Genomic DNA, 21,210 nt, shown 5'->3' on the forward strand with positions numbered 1-21,210 from the left:
TGGTATTAGTCATTCATCTAAAATTGATAATAAATTTTAATAGATGTATTGATTTAATTTTGACTCTCGTAAGAATTATCATAACTTTAAAAAAATTGTCTCAACATATATAAAACTGGCAGCCAAGAAATTTCAAAATATTTCATAGCATTACAGCTGAATCATTCAGGAATAAATTATGAGACTGTAAATAGTCTTAGATGTTCATCTTGTTTCCTTTGCCTATTTCTGCTGTAAAATAATCAAGTGGAAATAAATATTTCCTAATGCATTGGAATACTTCTGAAAATAAGATTTATATCTTGGGTTTCTCACTTTAGGTTATATTAAAGAGAAATAACAGAGCCTTGAATCGTAATGGTCACTTCTGTAGTACTCATAGTTTTTCAAGCACGTTTCTACCCCTCACACCAGTCAACATTTTGAAAATATCAGGTTCCATGTTCAGAAAACTGGAAAGTAGAGAATGTGATTATGTTGCAATAGCTGTAAAGCAGAAGCTCTGATATGATGGGAGCCTTTAGCTAAGCACTTGAAGTTTGAAGTGTAGTGATAAATGAACTTTTGATGAAACTCTGCACCTGCAACCTATTTCCTTTGGTTTAAACAGCTCATTTAGTGACTGTGGTAGTGGAGGGCATTTGAAAGCTAAAAAGAAAAAGCTGTTTCCACAACTTGTTATTTCTGCATAGGTAAAGAAAGGACCGCTCTTAAAATTGAGGCACAAGGTAACCAAAATTGATTCAGTTCATTTTTTGAGGACTATGCTTGCTTTCTTTTAGATGGGAAACAAATTACATCAACATTTCCTCCCCTTCATGTCTTATTCAAGGCAGATTTGAGTTTTCCTGGGGTGGAATCTGAAAATGTTGGCTGTGTATTCCATGAAGAGATGCCAGCTATTAGTTTTTAAAAAATGAAAAAAAAAAAAAAAAGAAAACATACCAGCAAACAAAACCCCAAAAAAAACCAACCAAACAAACAAAAAAAAACCGAAAAAACCAAACAAACAAAAAAAAACCCTCACCAAACTGATAATACATTGCTTGGAGTTTCTTAATTGAAGAAGCTAGGAGTGTACCATGCATAATAATGTAGCCACAGTCTTTTATCCTGTGTCAATAGGTTATGCTTTATATTCAGGTATTTGTAGTGGTGTAATATAACAGTTGTCAACTAGTGAGATTTGGCCTGGATTTAACATAATAAACAGATAACAGCTGCATGAAGAGATTAAAATCAGTGAGTTAAAGTAACATTTTGTAAATTGAAGACTTCCAGTGGAATTTAGTGCACCGTATCTAGGAGCTGTACTTATTAAAATACTGCAGTCATAGTGTTACTTTAAAACTACCTTGTCCTACACTGCTCTGCTGATCCTTCTTTCTGCATCCTCTTTCCCTTCCTTCAGAAGACTCAGGAGTGTAGAAATCTCAGCTGTCATGAAACATTTACCTTTTGTTTACTTTCTTGTGTGTTTTAGCTGGAATCAGATTTCTTCTTGTATGCTAATTGTGGTAAAATCCCCTTAAGGGAGGGGAATTGCATTCCCTCCGTTGACTTGAGAATGGGACTTGTGGCAAGGCAGATTCTGATAAAATGCTTCTAGACATTGCTGGAATTGGCCTCTTGTGGTGAGTGATCAATATTAACTCACCCACAATAGGGACAGAGGTGAAACCAGGCTGTATCCATCCAGTGCAGCCCTACACTTTAAAGGAATCACTGTAGATACAAGGAAAAAAAAAACAACCAAAAAATCCTGTCTGGGATCAGTGTGGGAGTTGTTCCTACAGTGAGGAACCAGCTCAAGTGTAATAAAAAGAAGTTCTCAATCTTCTGAAACAAATTCCTGCTAAGACTTTGGCCATGCTACCCCATCAGTTCAGCTTAATGGGAATAATATTAAACAAGGAGGAGAATAATCTGATTCCAGTGCATAAAGCAGTGGTATTGCTTGGTAGAGGTGATTTAAAGCTTCTACCAGTCGCTTCTTTTGTCTTGTGCATTCAATTTACACTCTCAGACCAAGCATTGCAGAGGCTTGTTCCCAAGGGTGCTGCCTCTTAAGTCTTTCCTCCCTACAGCAAGCAGGAGACCAGCACTGGCCAAAGCCACGCGGAGCTGTCAAGGCATGGTTAATAAAAGGCTTTGAGCAAATGCCTTTAGTGCCTCTCCCTGAGGACGCTGAGCATGTACCACTCCCATGTGTATAAACTGTGATCCTGGCTGCTGACACAGGCTGGGCATCCACTGCTGCAGGAGAGGCAGTTCAATGTGACTGCTTTTTTTTCCTCCCGATTTGTTAAATTTTTCCTTGGGGGAGCCCCTGTTCTGGATTAAACCCAGGACGGTCAAACACACCAGCCCTGTCCTTGTGTGGTGTTGGTGTGAACACAGGCTCTGTGTGAGCTGCTCTTGGGACATCACTCTTGGGCTAAGGAAGTGTCAGGGTTAGGGTTTCAGGTAGTCTTTACAAAAAACTTATTTTCCATGAATCCAAGTACAGTAGTGATTTACACAGCCAGCAAGAGAAAATGTTTTTCTAGTTTACATCATTGCAGGGTAATTACTCCTGACAACACAACAGTTTTCTTGTGATCTACTACAGTTTTTAAACTTACAGCCCAAAATAATATCAGCCTATTTTAAAATATGGCTGAAGTCTCTTATTATCATCTGTAAGGACTAGGATTTGTTGTTTGCCCCTGTTTTCTCCTGATTTACCTCGTAAGTTTGCATGCAGTAATCAGTTGCCTTTGCATCACAAATTGTGCTGTTTGCACCTTTCCAGGCTAATGATGGTGTAAAGAGCATTTGGAGGCGGAAGGAGCTTGTGCTGGGGGCACTGACTCAGTGTGCGGATGCTGTACAGAACATGAAGTTCTCTTGTCTGCAGTGCGAAGTTGTGACAGATTGCACCAAAAGATTCTCTTTGCTCTTGACCCAGTCTGTTAAAGTAACTCCAAGAGCTCTTCCTGGGGCAATTTTTTGTCAAAATTCTCCCAAAGGTGATCCAGCTCTCCCCTACCTGTGTCTGCAGTGAGGCGGCAGCGCTGTCACTGCACACTGTGCTGGAGGTTTGGGTTTGGTTCTTGTGCTGCAGCTGAGCACTGGCTCAGGTTCTTTGAGCTTGGAAGCAACCAAAGAGTTCAAGTGCCTCTGGTCTATGTGCACTTGGTGTTTCAGTCCACCTGGCTTGCACATGCCTCCTGAGAAGGGACTGATGAAAAGTAATGTTTTGTCCCCAAAATTCTGCAGCCCAAATGGTTTGCCAAGAGCTCCTAAAGGAAAAGATTCCTGCAAACCAGAAAAATAAGGGTTAATAAAAAAAGGAGTTTGCTTTAGATAATGTTGAAGTAAGGGATAGGTTATCTCCTGCAGTCCCTGATAGCTCCGAAGTCTAAACAGGGCTGTAAATGTTGGGATTGCCCTGTTTGCTCACCTTCTGCCCTGGCTCTCCAGAGGCATGTGCCCCTGGTTCTTTCTCCTCAGCCGCGGGTGGGTGACCCTGGGCAGTTCTCTTTGTCTCTGTCTCACACACATCCCTCGGTGCCGTGGGTACATCCCTCCCTTTGTCTTTTCCTGAGAAAAGATTTTGTGTGACAGCACCGCGTGAGGGTTTGTGCGCTAAGCTGTGGTTCTGTGCTAAAGGTTGGTTTCTTTCTGACTGTGAAAATAGGATTAGTCCCCCTTGCATTATCTATTTGAATGCCCTGAAATTTTACCTTCTTTCATAATTTTAAGCTAGTTTTACACCCCTGGATGCCAGACTGGTTTGTGAACAGTTGTCCAGGCTTTCCTGGCGAGTCTGTCTGTCCTGCCGTGCCGGTTATGTTAACTGTGTTTTGCGCAATAGGGAAGAAGTGGGGGGGGGGGGGAAATTTGGAGAAGCCTGAGACTAGATGGTGTAGTAAAGTTTTCAGTATTAGTAGACTTGAAATCCACAAGGAACCTGCTTTTATCAACTACTTTTCCCCCCTCCTGTCGATTTGTAACAGCTGTTTGTGCTCAGACACAGTCAGTTAATGTACCTGTAAGTCCTTCAGGATTCCAGTCCTGTATATTTCTGTATTAGCAAATGGGGATGCAGATGGAGCTACAATATGTGTGATGCTTTTGAAACCTCAGAGGTAACTATGGTTAAACTTTTTTTCCCTAGATCTACTTGTGCTCTTTAGATTCCACTCTCAGCCTCCTGATGTGCAGGAGTGTGGGCTATGGCTGTTAAATTTTGAGGCAAAAGTGTGTCTTAATTTTGCTTGTTTTTAAAAGATGGATGTGCAGTGCAGAACTTTGTTTATTCATGTGGTTGTAGACTCATAAAGCAGTAGGAAAAAATTGCTGAAACCATTTCTACCCCAGGAAGGGAAGGCAAGGAATTCCAGTTCTGAATGGAGAAGGCAATGGAAAATAAGTACTTCCACTCATAGGAGTGTAGCCTTATAAGAATAAATACCACTAGGAACAAGAATGGGTTTGCCTTTGGTTCCTTAGGAGACCACTCTGGACTCTCCTCTCTTCATGCCAGCACAGCAGCATTTTAAGCTGTTCACTGATGCTGGTCATTTCCCTGAAGTTTTAATTTGCTGTTCTGTTTTATTCTGCTTTGTTAGTGGAAACATACTAATGGGTTTCAGTCTCTGACTCTTATATATACAATTACAGGAGAATGTTTTACGTCTTGGGAATCCCTGGAAACACATGTTTCTGTTCACATGGAACTTTTTTGGTTTTGAATGCACATAATGGATTGAAACTTCATTGTTGCCTCTCGGTCGGGAGCCCTTTGGCATGTGTAAGAAGCATCTATTAATTTTGTCTTTCTGTACTGATCAAACATGTATTTTCATGCTTTATAAGGCTTCCTTGGACTTGTTCTTTGAGTAATATTGTCTACTGCAGTTTTACTCGAAGTGATTTTATGCATTTGTTACAGCAACTAGGATCTGCTGTACCTCTTTGGGAAGAGGCCATGCAAAAGGTGCTGACAAGTCATTAAACTTGCTGCTTCTGTATACACCATCAGTTATTTTGTTGCAGGATGCCTGTAGTGTAGCAGTTTCTTAAGGTCAGCATCCCTGTGTGCCACACAGCTATCTCAATTACTTTAACATTAATTACCCACAGAGTATTAGCTACCTCCCCAGCAGGTGAAAAAGTGAGGTGCACAGAAAATAAGCAATTAATCCAGTGTGGCTGAAAAAAAAAAACTTGAAGAAGGGCTCAAAACATGTGCACTAAGGGTGTTTGTCCTCTTTCTGAAGAGGCTCTTAAAGCACGTCTTGCTTTGCCTCCCGAGCCTCTGCAGTCTGGGTGAGATTGATGAAATGCCAGCAGTGACATTTGCTTCAGGTTAACTTCATCTCCCAGAGGCTCCAGTCACACAGGTAGGAGTGATCAGTCAGGTTTTTTTCTGGCATCCTTAATGTCTCCCTGATAAGCTTTTAATGTTTGGGGTATGGACAAGCTTGCCCTGTCCTGTGGCTACCATGTGCTGTCCCTGTTAGCAGTGCTGTCGCGTTGTTTCACCTCTCTTCCTTAGATTGAGGTTGTCCTGAGGTTTCAGTGGAGCAAAAAGTGCATTGATGTTGTTTTGCAAACTTTGTGTTTTAAACAAGCTGTGTTTATCCTTGCTTGCATACTAAAACTGGAATATAAGGGAACTTCTTGAGAAGTTGGTGAAGGTGTTCTAAAGGACTGAGAATGGCTGGAGACAATTCTCTATCCACCTGTCTCTATTCTTCTGTAAAGAGTCATCAGCAAGTCATTCCATTGTTTTTTTCTTTTCCCTCTATTCAAAAGCAAGGAATACTGGGCCTTCAAACGACAAGATTAATGAAGAATGCAGTATCTAAGGGGTCTGTCCTGTTCTGAAGCCAAGTTTCCCAGACCAGTCCTTTTAAGGAAAAAGACATAATATCTGTCTGGCCCTGGAGTATCTTTTGCCTCAAATAACTGCTGAAGTGTGGAGAGGGGTTACGAGGTCATTGGTTTTACTGTTTCTATCAAAAGTACTAAGTTTTCAAGTGTTGGCAGAATTGGGTACAATGTGGTGTGGTGAATTCTGGCTCAGCTCAAAATAGGTTTTGTCTCAGAGTAAATATAGTCTGAGAAATGAATAGACTCAAATCTATTCAGTTGTGCTATATTCCTTCATTTGAGCCCTTAGAAAAAGGAAGAATGCTCTCTGGAGGAGTTTTACTTTTAGTAATAAAGTTCCTGCCCTAGAAAGGAAAAACTGTTGGGTTGTTCTGCTGTACTTCTCCAGGCTCCCTTTTTGAGTTTCACAACTACTTTCTTGTATTTTTTGTAAGATTGGAAAATGAATGACTGCAGTAAAGAGCTGCATTGTGTATTCCACTTTGCTTAGTCACAGTTAGTTTAGTTGTTTTGCAGTAAACTCAGATTTTATCTGGTTTATGGAGGGAAACAGTGAAGTGTTGAATTGTCAGCATCCCTGAACTGTTGCACCTGACCCAGTGAGGCACCTGAAGCAAAATATGCTTGTGATAGCACAGTAACTTATTTCATTTAAATTTGACTTCAAGGAGGGTTTTAAGGATTTAATTTCTGTAGCAATATAGATTGTGGAGGTATCTTTATAAACACTGGTAAAAGGTTTTGTGTCAAGTTGCTTTTGGAATGGGTATCTTTGCCATTAAGTATGGCATTATGAAATGAGGAAGCAGAAGCCAGACAGTCTTGCTTCATTATCATTGTATTTTCTTTCCTTTTTTGACTGAAAATCCAGATCCTACTTCTGCTATTGAATTTCAGGCTCAGGTTATGGGAGAGTCAAGTGGTGGTTTCACTGTTTCAGTCACTCTCATTTCAGTATTCCAAATGTTTTGCAGTGAGTTATTGCAGAAATAAACCAGCACAGCAAACAGACCTGCAATGCTTTCTCAGGGTAAATGTTTTATGTGGATTCTGCAGTTGTGTAAATAGGGCCGGTAAGTGACATATCCAGTTTCACTTGGGAAGTTTATTTTAGATTATGGTTTTCTACTCCAGTGTATCATCCATACCATCATCTCTCTGAACAGTGCCTTCTGGGTATGGATTTCTGCTCTTGACACGTGTAGCTGTGTAGAGAGGTTTTCCAGTTTCTGTACTTCTCATATGTACACTTTGGTTTTCTTTGTCTGCCTTGCTTTATTGGGAAAGGTGTTGTCTCCCATACCTACCTGCAATTCTGTTTTCTGCCCAGGAGCTTCTCTTCTCTCTTTTCTGGGCTACAACAGTGTCAATCCATTTAATCCAGAAGTGCTTTTTAATCAATTACTGGAACACCATGACCATAATGTGATTTCCTCTAACTGGAATACAAATATTTTAGAAAAGTTTAGACCTCTACCAGATTACTCAGGTGGGTTTATTGTACATGGGTTTTAAATTGTTACATCAAAAGATGTAAAAGTCAGATAACTTGTCCAGAGTTAAAACTCTGTTCAAGAGTGAGGGTCCCTGTGCCTCAGACCATGCCATGTTTGCCGTATGGGGGTTTTTCTGAGCCACACAGGGCCTGCAAATAGGATTTTTTAACTCTGCACCATGTTTCCTTTCTCAGGCAAGATTTATAAATTGACCAGCACCTCACAGAATGACCTTTACACGTGGGATTGCATTGCCTGTTTAGGTAATGTACTATAACCCTGTCACTATCTGTGTTAAAGATCTTGGATAATGGCTGAATGTTACACTCTCTACTGGCTGGTATCTGTGTTTTGTAAAAGTTAGTGCAACACTAGACCATTCTGGTCAGATGCCAAGGGCAAAAGTGTGTGTTCTCTGCCAGGAACATGAATAATATTTTAGACACCTTGGACTACATTCACATGTTTGAACATGCATAACCCTTCCTGGCATCATTTCATCAACTAAACTGTGGTAATTTTACTAGTAGTCTTTATATACAAAATACAAGAGATTAAAACTCTAAAAGTAATATGATTTGACAAAATAAATGGAAAAAAAAAAAACTCCCTTGAATCTAAGAAGTCTTTTCCTGATAATCTGCATTTTAGTATGAATGCTTAAAAGGAGAGCCTGTGGGGGAGGGGAAAAAAGCAGTAAAATTCTTTCATTTAGGCAATAATAAAGAGACTTTAAGCTTTGCTTACTATTGCATCACAACCAGTGAGGAGAATTCAGGCTAACTAGTAAAGAGGCTGCTGTGGAGTACGTGGCCTTACATGAAGGTGGTGTTTCAGCTGAGAAGGGAATGACCATTTCTCCAGTGACAGGAAGTTTTTGAACTTGACCAGCTTTTGAGCCTAATCCAGTGTTAGAGTTACCTCACTTTCAGCTGCATAATTTAGCAGTGGAACTGGAGAAGTCTTAAGACTCTCTTCTCCTTTCCAGAGAGGCTGAAAAGACCCTGCTGGTTTCATCTCTGCCAGTAGCAGAGGGTTTCTTGCTCATGCTTCAAGTTGAGTTCAAGAGAGAGCCCAGTTCTCATACACACCAGTGATCCTGAAAGCCTTGAGAGCTCGTTTGCTTCTCCTGTAACACACAACTAACACTGAGGAACTGGATTTAACTCAGGGCAGAAATTTCAGCCACTCATCTGAAGCAGAAGTGCTACTGGAATGACGAGAAGTTAAAAATGTTGGTAACAAGATGGATTTTTCATGCTGTGTCCTCAGATTTTGGGCACAGATTGTGATTCTAAGAATTCAGGAAGTTTAAATCACCTTTCTGGACATCAGTTTAGAGAAGTATTGAGATGATGCATAAAATCAAGTATACTCAGCATTAGAAGTATTTCTAGCAAGGGGAAAAGAAAATGGGATGTTTCTGGAACCAGAAGGAAAATACAGGAAGTCCTTGTCCATAGAATCTAGTAAGACATTTTAAAGAACAAAGAAACCTCTCTGTAAGCAGATTAATGAGCTACTCAAATTGTGCTCACAAAAACTTAAAAGAAGGTGAACAGAAAGACAGCAAATCTGAAAGGCTAATATTTATCTGGAAAAGCTACTGTTGACCAGAAATTGAGGTTACCAGGTGTTAATTTGCTGGCCACCACACTTAATTGGGGAAAAATTAGAAGGAACCAGATTGTGCTCACACCTTTTTTTCAGTTCTTAAAAAAAAAAATTCTAGTGCAAAATGCTGGAAGAGAAATAGAAGTGGGTGGTGGGAGCAGGATAAAAAGGCATCTGTAGCATCCTCTATCATGTGCCAACACTATTCTCTTGACAGCTGTGCTGATTGGGCATACAAGAGCTTATGCCCCTCTCTCATTTCAGTATTTTATTAGAAAAGTTGCTGTCAAAACTGAAATATGAATGTAGGAAGTAGCCAGACTTCCCTTGATTGTGACATATAAGTAGTATTTTGGAAGGTGTGCAGAGACAGGTGTTCAGAAGTGTTTTTGTGGCAAATGAATTTGGCTCATGAATTAAAACATCACAGCCCCACATAATTGTTTTGTCACCAGACTAATTAAGCCAAGGGTTGTCCTTGTTATGAAAGGGGACCGCTCACCTCTGCCATCTGTTGGGACTCTTCCTCTCCAGGTAACAACTGCCTGCTGGATGGAAGAGGCTTTCTTTGCCTTCATCCCTGTTCTTGCCATGCTGCAGTTGGAGATGCCTGACCTTTTACAGCTCTGTTCCTGGATAAAGAGTAAAACTTCCCTGTTCCAGGCAGACATATATACAAGTATTGCAAATAGGGTTATGACTCAGCCTTTCCCCGGGGACTCAGCGCTGGAGCGAAGGCGGAGCAGGAGCAGCACAGAGCCACAGACCAAAAGTGCTTAGAATTTCCCATCCTTAAATCAACGTCCTTGTAATCTAACAGAGTTAAAAGATGAATCAACCCTGCAAAAATGCAGAGCTGCTCGTGATTTGTTGGAGGTACGGGGGAATGGCAGGAATAGTACAGGGACTGTGGTAATCTTTTGGAGACATACCAGGCTCAGCATTAACAGACAGAGATCCAGTGCCAGAGACATCAAGCTTTCTAGAACAGAAGAGATGCCAAAAGCTCTGTTTGGGTTAGAGGATACTGAAGGGAAAGCCTCAGGGGTAATGGATGCTTGCCCAGTGAGCATAACCCCTGTCCCCGCTGTAACCTTGTGCTAAAGAGAGACTTTGCATTTTCAAAAATATTTAAATGTCGCATAAGCTTTTGGAGGTTTAAAATTTGCTCAAAGTAGAGGGTAGATTTTGCTAATGGTCTTGGAGAAGGAATAGTATTTATCTTCTTGTTTAGTGTTAGAGGGATCTGACATACTTACTGGAAGACATATAGGGCAGGAAACAAATCTGAATGTGTGATAATGTCAGAGCTCTTTCCGTAGCTGATGTGAGGCTGGACTTAGTCAACTACTAATCAGCTGCAAGCTGGGAGAGAGTTACTGGAGGCTGGAAGATTCTTCTAGGAATCAATATGCTAAATATATCAAGGAAGATACACTGCAGACAGGAACACTTCCCGTTGATTGCCTGTGTGCTGATGAGGCTTGGAGTGAGGTGGCCCCGTTCCCAACCCAGTCATCTGTTGCCTGTAGTTCAGTCGGAGGTGATGCTGCCCTGCTTCCTGGCAAGTGGGTACACAAATGGGAGTGAATTGGCTTAAACTTGTTTCATGTCAGCCACCAAATAACCATTGGCATGGACTCCTAGATAAAGCCAGTCTGGAACAAAGCATTTTTGTGTAAAACACAAAAAAAGAATCCTGTGCTTTTTTAATGACCCAGTCTCCTGAACTTCATCCAGCTCCACCCTCAACAATAAAAGAAAGACCAAGAGCTTTAATGCCTTCTGAGGACATACATATGTCATTTCAAGACAATTTAATAAACTCTCTTGAAGTCTTCATTCTTAACCTACCTCATGGCATCATGTCAGAAAGCAACACCATGGAGTTTGAATGCTAAGCAAATATTCCAGAATAATTTAATCCTTAGGTGATATGCCTGGGAGGTAGACCTCCATGGAAGTACTACATTTAGTGTTGGTTCATAGTGAGAAACACCAGGCAGTTCTGCCTTGACATCTTTTTGCTTTTGGTTTGAGACCATGCACAGGACCCATTGTTCCCAGCCACTGTGGCCTTTGAGCCAGAGTAGCTCCATGGAAGACATTCCTGTTAGCAGTCCTTTGGTAGGCAGCAAAGGAAAAGCTGTCTGGCAACAAATCCTAGCCAGCAGAGCTAGTTTAACTGGTCAAGCTTTTTTTTTTTTTTTTTTTTTTCTTGCAGTACCAGGCTTTAATTGCCTGAAAATCCCAAATCATTGTAAGCAGAACCAAGGGTTGAGGAAACAGATATTCAGTTCAAGCAGTTCTAGTATATATCCCTGGAACTGCTTTTCAAGGGTAAATATTAATTTCAGCTGTAAAGCACAAGTCATCTGCAAGAAAATCTGGTGATCAAGGTAAACTCTTCTGTTATGTGCTTTTCTTGGTGACAAGTCATCGTGTGGCTGTTAGTTCTAAAGAGAATAGCACTGAGCACAGTCACACACGTTTTCCATTGATTGGTTGATAGGAAAAAATGATTGTGTGTGTGCTATAGAGTGACTGTACATAGCTCTGTGTACAGCATCACACTGGTTTCTCTCGCAATTTACCTATTCATCAAGTGTAAATAGCTGCTGTTTGCTGCAGCCAGGGCTGTGGGAATCAGTGAGTAAACCCTCTGTGGAATAAACCCCAGGCAGTTTGCAAACAGCCAGAGCTTCCAGCTCCTGGCTGAACTGAAGAATCACAAGTGTGAAACGCACTGCGAAAACATTTTTGCCAGTGAAATGTGTGTTGTCCTGGTGGGAAGAAGGGCTCAGAGAAATTACTTCTCTGCAGTTCAGAGCGTGTGGGTGTCTGGTCCCCACACAGTTTGCTAGAGATGCCTACAGACTCTGCCTGCTGCGAAAGAGATTTTGCTCTTTAGGTACTCGAAAACTCTTGGGTGCTTTGTGCTGTAACACCAAATGTTCCACATAACCTGCCACATGTATATCAAAATATGGAAAACTTAAGCTCTGCTATTTAAACGTGTGCACTGTGAACCCCAGAGCACAAGGAAACATTGCTGAGTTTCTGGAGGAAAGGTGCAGAGGGCGACTTGGAGGCTGGAATGTCACTATTCCCGTGGTGGTTTATGCTGTCTTTCTGCAGGTGTCGAAGCAAACCCTGAAGTTACAGAAAGCAATAGGTTAAAATCATGTTCTGTGGGTATGTTTCTTCTAAATCCATTTGAATGTTTTGAGGTTTTAAGAGCTGGTCTCAGTTAAGGAGAAAAATGAATTTGTGGCGAAAGACTTGGAGTCAGGAGGATGAGTTTTGTTCCTGGCTCTGCAGTGCATTTCCCATGTGACAGTGAAAGTCGCAAAATCCTTTTGTTGCAGTTTCCTATTCTTAGTGCAGGGATAGGAGTCTTTTTAGGGGCATGGTAGCACCTTTACAATTAATGAAGCATTAATACCTGACATCCAAGATCGCTGGTGGAAATTCTAGTACTGGTATCTGAAAAGCAATTGCCAAAATCAGCACAGATTTTAGATTTCCTGAAGAGCCTGTTTAATTTTGGTTCAAAACAAAACCTGGGGGGAGTCTTTGGGTATTGCATGTATTCCTCCCATTATAGTGATCTTCACTGTAAATGGCCTTTTGAGGTGGTTTTGAGGAGTTCAGCCTCCTCTCCTTTTTAATATACTTGTAAAAAAATGCTTGTAAATGCCTTTATTTGCAATTCAACTGTGTTGCTCTTTTTCTCTGCCAAATTCATTTCCTTGGTGCTTTAAAGGACTTCGTTGTACAGCACAGTTGTCACTGAGGATGGGAAGTGTCACTCAGAGTAGAAGTTGATAGCAATAAAATTACTGTGTTCCTGTAGATTCACTTGAGTGCCAACTCCCATTTCTGACCTGTCACATAACTGGGACCCGCCCTGACCTGTGTAGGTGGGTGACCACCAACACAGCTCATTACAGCTGTCAGGTTGCATTTTCTTGGTGGGGCTGTTATCGGAGGGAGGTAAATGTGTCCTGCAATAGAGAAGCAGGAGGAGAGTATTCTTGCTCCTTTTCACCCTTTCTTTTCATTTTCTGCCATTACTCCCCATTGTCCTTGCTTTCTGCCTGTCACGTTATATACTGTTGGGGATAAGAATAAAATGGTTTTAATTCACAGCAGGGAGAAGGGAGGGATGCTTTGTCAAGATTAAATACTTGTGGAAGTAGAAGTATTAAATTTTGGGATTCAACAGGCCTGATGCCTCAGCTTTATGCTTTGTTCCTATATCCTTTTCTGTGTATTCAGCATGAATACTTGGAGGCATAGGAAGCCAGGCTGCCCATCTGCCAAATAAGGTTGAACTTGCTATATCAATAGGTACCTAGCTAATGGAAGGGTTGCATTTCTTCAGGGTCTATAAAGCATTTAAAGGTCGTTGAACTAAAGACCATGTAAATACAGCTGTTGCCAAGGTGAATCCATTTAGGACCTCTGAAACGAAGATTTTTATTATAAATTTTGAATCACAGAAATACTAGAATGCGGTGGGGAAAAATGCAGAGGTTCACCAGGGAGGTGTGGAGTTTTCTCCCAATTTAATTTCTTTTGTTTTGCCTCTCTGCTTACAGATTCTCACAAACACAAAGATAAACACAAAGACCGAGAACACCGGCACAAAGAGCACAAGAAGGACAAGGAAAAAGACCGGGAAAAGTCCAAGCACAGTAATAGGTGAGGAAAAAGTGGATGAAGTCTTCATAGGCTAAAACACCATTGAATGTGCAGTCTTACAAGAATTACTCTGATAATAAATGAGTATGGAATTGCTACATTTTGAGTGTGGTTTTGTAAGTGTAGGTGCTTTAAGCCTGATTTTTGTCGTTGCCTGCCTTTCCGTGTGGGTGGCTGAAGCTGTGTATCTTGCAAATGTGAGCTGATACTAATGTATAAAAGATTATTGTAGGTTAGTGTTGTTAAAGGTGTAGAAAACTAGCTCAGCCTCACCTTCACGCAGATTGATGGGTTTTGTTCATAATCTTTTCTGTGTGGTTCCAGTTGTTTGTCAGAAATGTGGAGTTCTCTTCATGCTGGTATAAACCTCCACTGCTTTAGCATAGTGAGACCTCCATGTGGCTACTAAGCCTTCTTATAATTAGAAGTGCCTGGTCCCCCAGAACAATGGTGGTGTCCTTGCCTGCCACTGCAGTGGCTGAATTTCTCAGCTGTGTGAGGCAGCACTGGGAAACTGCTGGGTTAGATGAATCCCAAAGGATTGTGTGCTGTTTTGTCCAATGTGATTTATACACTACACTTCCACTGGATGGGGAGGGTGTTTGATGCCAGTCACTTGCCAGGTCACCCACATTGATGTGATGGCCTGTAGCTCTTGAGCTGCTGAATTCCTTGGTCCATTTGCTCCCTAGCCTGGGCTGTGAGCTGCAGGAGCCAGGGTGTGGAGGTCTGTGTGATGATTTGGCGTGGTGGAGCACAGGGCAAGTAGGTCACAGCTAGGATGTTACGCAGGGAAATTTTCCTTGTTGTAAGTCCTGACACACAAGTGTCATGGAGCCTAAATTGCCACCAAAACTTGGAAAAATGAGTCCCTGGAGGGAAAGTTTCTGGTGTGACACTTGGCGAATGACAGATAGTGTTTATGCTGTGGGCAAGCGAGTGTATTAAGTAATTGCTGTGCAACTGTGATAGCACTGTCCGAAAAGGAACAAAAAAGTTTGTATTAACAATGATTCCTATTAAAAAGAAGCATGAAAAGGAGGGAGCCTGTGCAGAGAAGTGTGTTTGTTTTATTGGGAACACACTTGATTTGAATTTTCTGTGATCTTATGAGAAGTTACACAAGCCTACTGTTCCATAATGTGTCTTTGATGGGGAAAACCCCCTAGGCCAAATTACTTGAATTTGCTGGTTCTCACAACAAGGATGAAATGCTTTGGACATGTTCTTTGCCTTTGTTCACACATTTGTATTGCCTTGATTTCTAGTTTTCATTTTCCTGATCATCATGCACCCTAAAACTGACTGCCTCACATATCCAAATGTTTATTGCTTTGCTTAAAAACCATCCTCCTGAAATCTTAGCAGAGCACATTCTTTTGTAAGGAGTAATGTAAGTATTCCCAAATTCATTAATGCTTTGACTTCATTTGTGTAGGAGTTGGAAATGGTCAGCATGTTTTTAACTGGAAGAACTAATTATGGCTCATAACTTGTAGCTGACTTTGCAAACAATAAATACCAAAACAGCGGAAAGAAGGTAGAATGGCTGTGATGTTTTGAGGTGTAGCTTAGGAGGTGACATGTAATCATGCCTTATCTTGAAGTACTTCCTTCCTCCCTACCATGTTGTCTTGAAAGCCCTCTGGGAAAAGTATCATGTTTTCTAGGCACCGTGCCTAATGCTCCCAGTTGTTTTCATGTCTCTGTTAAGTGCTTGTGTGTCCTGTGAGCACAGCATCTGCTGCATCCTGGGGTCCCAAAACAGGGTCCCTGTCTGTGGGTGGCATGACTGAGTGCATGCATGTGCAGGGGGTTTGTTCAAGGCATTTTTTGGGGAGAGATTACACAATAATGCTTTGCCTCTCAGGCTCTTTCACAAGGGAGGGCTTCAATCTCCCAGACTGAGTGCACACTGCCTTTCAGAGCTGCCACCTTAGAAATAAATGTATTATAGTTCTGGATCTTGACATTTAGTTTTGGAGGTGGTTCTCTGGGAAGTTAACATACGTGGACATGCCCGTGATCCTGTTGGGATTGCTCCTTTAGGAGTGCTCCAGAATCTTCACTATCCCATTCATGCTCAGTCATGTACAGAGTACCTGGCTGCCTGCTGTGTAAAAACAGCAGACTTATAACAGAACTTCATTGAAATAATTGAAATTCAAACATTTCTTCCTAAATGCTTTGATTCAGCTGTCACCCATGCAATTCTGTAAATGTAAGTTGCTGTGAGAAAGAGATTTTAGGTGACCGTTGTTTGAAGGAAAAAAAGCCTGCCTGTTTATATTGAAGTTTCTCCTCTGACAATGAGAAACAAGTGAAAAATAGCTGTGAATGTAGTAGAAATTAAAGAAAAATTCTCCAGGAAACAAGAACAGGGTGGGTGGGTTTCAGTGGTTTTTACCCATATAAAGATTTTTTTAAAGCACATGATAAAAGGCTGTAAATTAAGTTTATCTTAGATTTATTGAATTGCATGTAAATCTCCACAAAATCCATTCTGTATTTCAGAAAAGCTGCTGTGTTACTGCAAAAGCTGTGCTGTATCTTTGGGTAGCTCTCAAAAGAGGTTGAATGGTAATTTAGCAGATATCGAAGCCGTTGTTTTCTGGGAGACTTGGGTTGGTACCTCTGTGACATTTTATCTGTGGTGTGTGAAGAGCCCCTGATTGCATTCTGTGAAGCACAGTGCACAATGGGCACAGTTAAGAGCAGTGTGTGATTGTGTTTGAAGCAGATCATTTTTGTCTCTGTAATACTTTGACAGTTTCATTTCCTGTCCTGTACTTAAAAAAGGCTTTTAAAATAAAACCTGCATCAAGAAGACAGTACAACTCCAATGCAGGAGAATAAATGTTTCCTGTATCCAGACTTTGAAGGATCTAAACTGCCAAGATAAGTCTCTGAAATACCTAGAATAGACAATTTTGATTTCATATGACAGAAGTGTGTGGAATGGTATGTAGGACTTCTTAATTTTGGTTCTTGCTTTCCTTCTCTCCCACTCACAAGATGACACTTCTGTCTTAACCACTCATTTACAGCTGTAGTAAACTGGGAGAGAACATTTGTGTGCCTCAGACCTCCCCATCACCCCTCAAGGAAAGAAAATGCAAAGCCCACTTAAGAACAGTCTGTATCAAGAAATAAATCCACATCACTGTCCAACAAAGTGTGGTTTTTTGCTCATTTTCTCAGCCCTGTACTTCCTGGTCTCCAAACAAAAAAATCTAATACACATCCATTAAATATAAATGTCAGTGGTTATAAAAATAAAATGAAACAAATCCCACGTGGCAATAGGTTTCTGATCTGTGGGAGTCGAGTGTTTCAGACGAGTAGACCACATAAAATAATGGAATAACAGGTCCTTTGAAGCCAAGCCTCGTTAGAGTGCGGGTTGGAAGTGTTGGCAGTAACAGGTGTGTCTGTGCCAGCTGTCCTGGGCTCTCTGCAGGGAGAGTGGGCTGCCAGGAGCCTGAGGAGGGCAGGGCTGGCTGTGACAGGGGATGGGAGCAGAGAGGCTGCTCTGCCGCGCCGAGCCGTGCTGTCAGCCTGACAAGCACCGGAGCCGCAGGAAGAAAATCTTCTGTCACATTGCATATTTCCTCCATTTACTAAATCTCTTGTGATCACAGCTTGGGATGAACCGAAGCTTGGAACACAGAAGGGATTCACAGACCTGATCTTCACTGGCATCTTCTAATTTTATGGATTTGCTAGGAAAAACAGAGATTCTGGGCATTTGTTGGCTATGGATGAAAATAAATTTCAGTTCTGATTTCTTGCACACATCCTCTGGTTTATTATGGGATCTTGATCTGCTTTGAATGGTGTGTGTTGGGGGCAGGAAGAGGCAGGGATACCTGATGTAGGAGTAAAGGCAATTACAAAAAGATACTTCACACCTGGTGTTCACTAGCACGGGTGGGTTTGTTTTTCTACTCCATTTTAGTGCACAGTTCACCTTGAGCAGTTTTCTCATGTGATACTGCTTCCAGTAGTGAATTTTTTTTTGCTTTTTTATTTGGTTGTCTACCTAATTCCCTATGTCCATAGAAAGCATGTGCTAAGCATGATCCTCATTTCAATGTGTGAATATTGTTCTCATTCCTAGAATTTTTATCAGCTGTTGATTAGTCCAGCTTTCTATCTTGTTCCTCTTGCTGAAGGCTCGATCTGTTATCTATGAAAAGACTCCTTTCACCACTGGGAAGAATAGTTTCAGGTTGTTTTATTTCATTGCCAGAAACCCAGCAAAACCTTTGGGGCTCACGTGTTTATTCCCTGTAATTCCATATGATAACCCTCTAACAGCATAACACCCTGCAAGCCAGCTGAAAACCTGTCCTTCCCTGGGGTGCTGTTGCTTTGGAAGTGCTCCCTGCACAGGCAGCTCTCCCTTGGTGTGCATTAGCCTGGGTGTGATCACAGGTTTCCATTAATACTGTATTGCGTCAAACGAGACACGGGCTGTGTCACCTGTGCCCTGTCCCCATCGTGTTTTAGGCTGCACTGAAATCACAACTCCCTGTTATTTTACGCTTCAGTTGTGCTGCAGCAGCTCCCCTGTAGGCACAGCTCCGATGGCAAGCGGCGCTGGCACTCGCTAGTAGCAGATTCCCTGTCACGAGCTAATTACAGCAGAGAGAGGAAATAAGAGACACTTTAGATAAAGCATCCTTCCCAGCTTGTGGTTTTGAGGCTGGAATGGAAAGGGCCTGGGAAGGGATTATTAACGTACATAAATGGCACCTGAAGAACGCAGTGTTAAATTACTGCAAAGCTGTTGCAGTTTGAAGGAGGAAGCTGTGATCTGCACATCTGCTGTTCTTTGGAAACACTTTCCACTTGTGACTTTCCCATGTGATCTCAGCCTGAGCAGCTGCTGCCAGGTGCCTGGCTCCCTTCCTCTCCCTCTCCTCTCCTCTCTCCTGCACGCATTCTCACTGGGAAATATATCCATGCTTACAAGGGAAATGGCTTCTTCTGATGGCATTTTCTGCTTCATGTGCTTCAGCCTTTGGATGTCCTTGTTTACACTAAAACTGTAAATGGAAGACAGTAAGCAAGCTGGCACAAAGGATGGAGTGCTTTAGGAGATTTGTGTGCTCACCTGGCCTTTGTCTGAACTAAGCCAGTAGTACCATGATACACCTGTAGATGATGTAATCCCTTGTTCTGCCTTTGTTAATGTGATCTCCTGCTGCACTTGGTTACCTTAAAAAAACATTAACAGTGCAGGTTTGGCAGCATTAAACACCTTCAAGAGGCATAACTCTTGAGTTCTGTTGCAGTGATGCAACTGCAGCGGTCTGGGTGAGATTGAAGACCTTACTTTGTCAGCAGGGCTGGGTATGAGCAATTCTTATGATCCAGCTGTCCTGTTTTCAGGCTAGCTTCCCCTGGAGCTTCCCTCTATTTTACAGGGGTTTTGCTGTCCTACTTCCATGACTCCAAGCTGGATTGTTGGCAGAGAGGTATGTGGAGGAAAGGTAACAAAGGATTCACAGAGCTCTGAACAATGAATTCAGAGAAGATAAAATTAGCAGTGTGCATGTGATCTTGAGACCATTTTGCTTGCTTTCTTTAAAGAAAAGTGATTCTTTTTCTTCCAGTTTTGAATTGACCAGGAAGATAGGCTTATGATCTTTAAATTGTTCCCAGACCCTCCTAATAATAGCTTTGGGATTGTCTGAAATAGCTTTCTGATAGAAGGCTGAAACTTCATCTTCAGGGTAAGGATGGCATCCTGTTGCCTTCTCTTTTCTTTTGAGATTAGTGTGGTGGTTAAATTGTGTTCCCTGTAGGCTCACATGTGTATCTGAGCCAAGTGTAAGACCAAAGCAGCTCAGCTTGACTGCAGTTAATATGTGAGCAACTTGCTTTGCTTTGGGAGAAAAAAGAAGTTCCTCTTCTAAGGATTGTTGCTTGAGGCCTTTGTCATCGGTTCATTTCCAAGGGAGATTTTCTGGGAGATGGAGATTTCCATCCTTCCAAGAGAAACCTTCTTTGATGGCACATGTCAGGTTTTGTGCTGAGCTGTAGAAGAGCTGTGGTCCACTGTTTGGAAACAGGGCTGGCAAGCAGGTTACTTACAAATAAGGGAAAGAAATGTGTGCTCTCTTTTAACACTGGAGTGAAAAGTACACGATACCAGATTTTTATCTAGGGAATTCCTCCCAGTCACCAGGAGCAGCAGCAAGCAAGTGCTGATCTTTGGAAAATGAAGCTGCTGAGTGAAACTGGAGACAGAGTTTCCTTAGGTTATCTGAGCCCACATTGCTTGGGTGAGAAATTTACTGCTCCTTACAGAGCAAAGGGGAAGGATAGTCTTATGATAAAAAAATTAAATTAAGACCAACAGCTAAGACTGAGTCAGGAAGCCAGACTTCTTGATTCTGGCTCTGATGCTGAAAAATCTGAGAAATTACACTGAAAAATTGAGATTAAAGTGCATGACAGCTTTTCAATGCTGGCAACTTACTGTCTTTCAAGAGGGTTGTCATTTGAGCTTCTACTTAAACAAGCCTAAGTTTTTAGAGGTTTTAGCACTTTTTTTTTATTCCAGCTGTAGTCTGTAAGCATTCAGCACACAGAAATATTGTCTCTGTCTCTCTAGGCCAACGGGATTTTGTTTCTGTTTCAGTCTTAGCTTTACTGATCTAGATAGTCATCCATTAGTTTGCTTTTAATCATGCTTTGTGTACATCCCAGGGCTCTTCCAGTCAGGTACTGAAAGCTAGTGCTTTTGGCTGGTAGTGAGATTGGGTATGGTGCTTTGGAAAACCAAATTGTTTCTCTTCTTTGGGTTTTTGTGGGTTTTTTTCACTACTCCAAACTCCCAAGGGACAGCCACTGCCATGAACTTTATCTCAGAGCACTAACTCCAGTGGTTGCAGCTTTAACCATCCAAATTAATGTTTGAGTAAAACATGCTATTTCAGGTAGGATTTAAATATCAAAGAAGAACGATAAAGAGTGAGAAAACAAACACAAGTTAACTTGTAAAGAACAAGATGGGTCTGAGCCTTGTGTGTATTTGTTATGAATTTTTTTTTGTACATTGGAATTGTAGAATCACAGAATGCTTTGGGTTGAAAGGCACCTTAAGGCTCATCTCATTCCATGCCCTGCCATGGGCTGGGACACCTTCCACCAGACGCAGTGGTCCAAACCCTGTCCAACCTGGCCTTCAATACAGGGATGTGGCATCCACAACTTGGATTGATGTAGTAGGGTTGACTTGATTATTGATATTGAATGTTGTTGTTATTATTATGAGTATTGGTTTTAATATATGCAAGTTGAGATACCTCTTAAATTGTTAACCTTAAATCTTTGGCAAATGGGGTACCTGCCGTACAGATACCAGTGCAGGATATCATGTCAGAATTTCCAGACCTTCCTGAATGAAAAAATTACTAGTAATGTGTGGGGGTCTTTGCTTTCAGACAGTCAGTTAATCTGATTGGAGCTAAGGAAAAGTAGATAGGTGTCCTGAGCT

General features: G+C 41.6%; 1 protein-coding gene across 1 annotated transcript in view; it reads left to right on the plus strand.

Annotated features, from left to right (window-relative positions):
* The window catches only part of TOP1 (DNA topoisomerase I), a 65,861-nt gene that overhangs the window by 15,396 nt on the left and 29,255 nt on the right, over nucleotides 1–21,210 (plus strand). The window contains exons 3-4 of the mRNA XM_053958569.1: nucleotides 7,574–7,642; nucleotides 13,598–13,700. Of these exons, the coding sequence (XP_053814544.1) occupies nucleotides 7,574–7,642; nucleotides 13,598–13,700 (172 nt within the window). The remainder of the gene's footprint in view (nucleotides 1–7,573; nucleotides 7,643–13,597; nucleotides 13,701–21,210) is intronic.

This window comes from Vidua chalybeata, chromosome 17 (assembly GCF_026979565.1).
Source record: "Vidua chalybeata isolate OUT-0048 chromosome 17, bVidCha1 merged haplotype, whole genome shotgun sequence".
Classification (NCBI taxonomy): domain Eukaryota; kingdom Metazoa; phylum Chordata; class Aves; order Passeriformes; family Viduidae; genus Vidua; species Vidua chalybeata.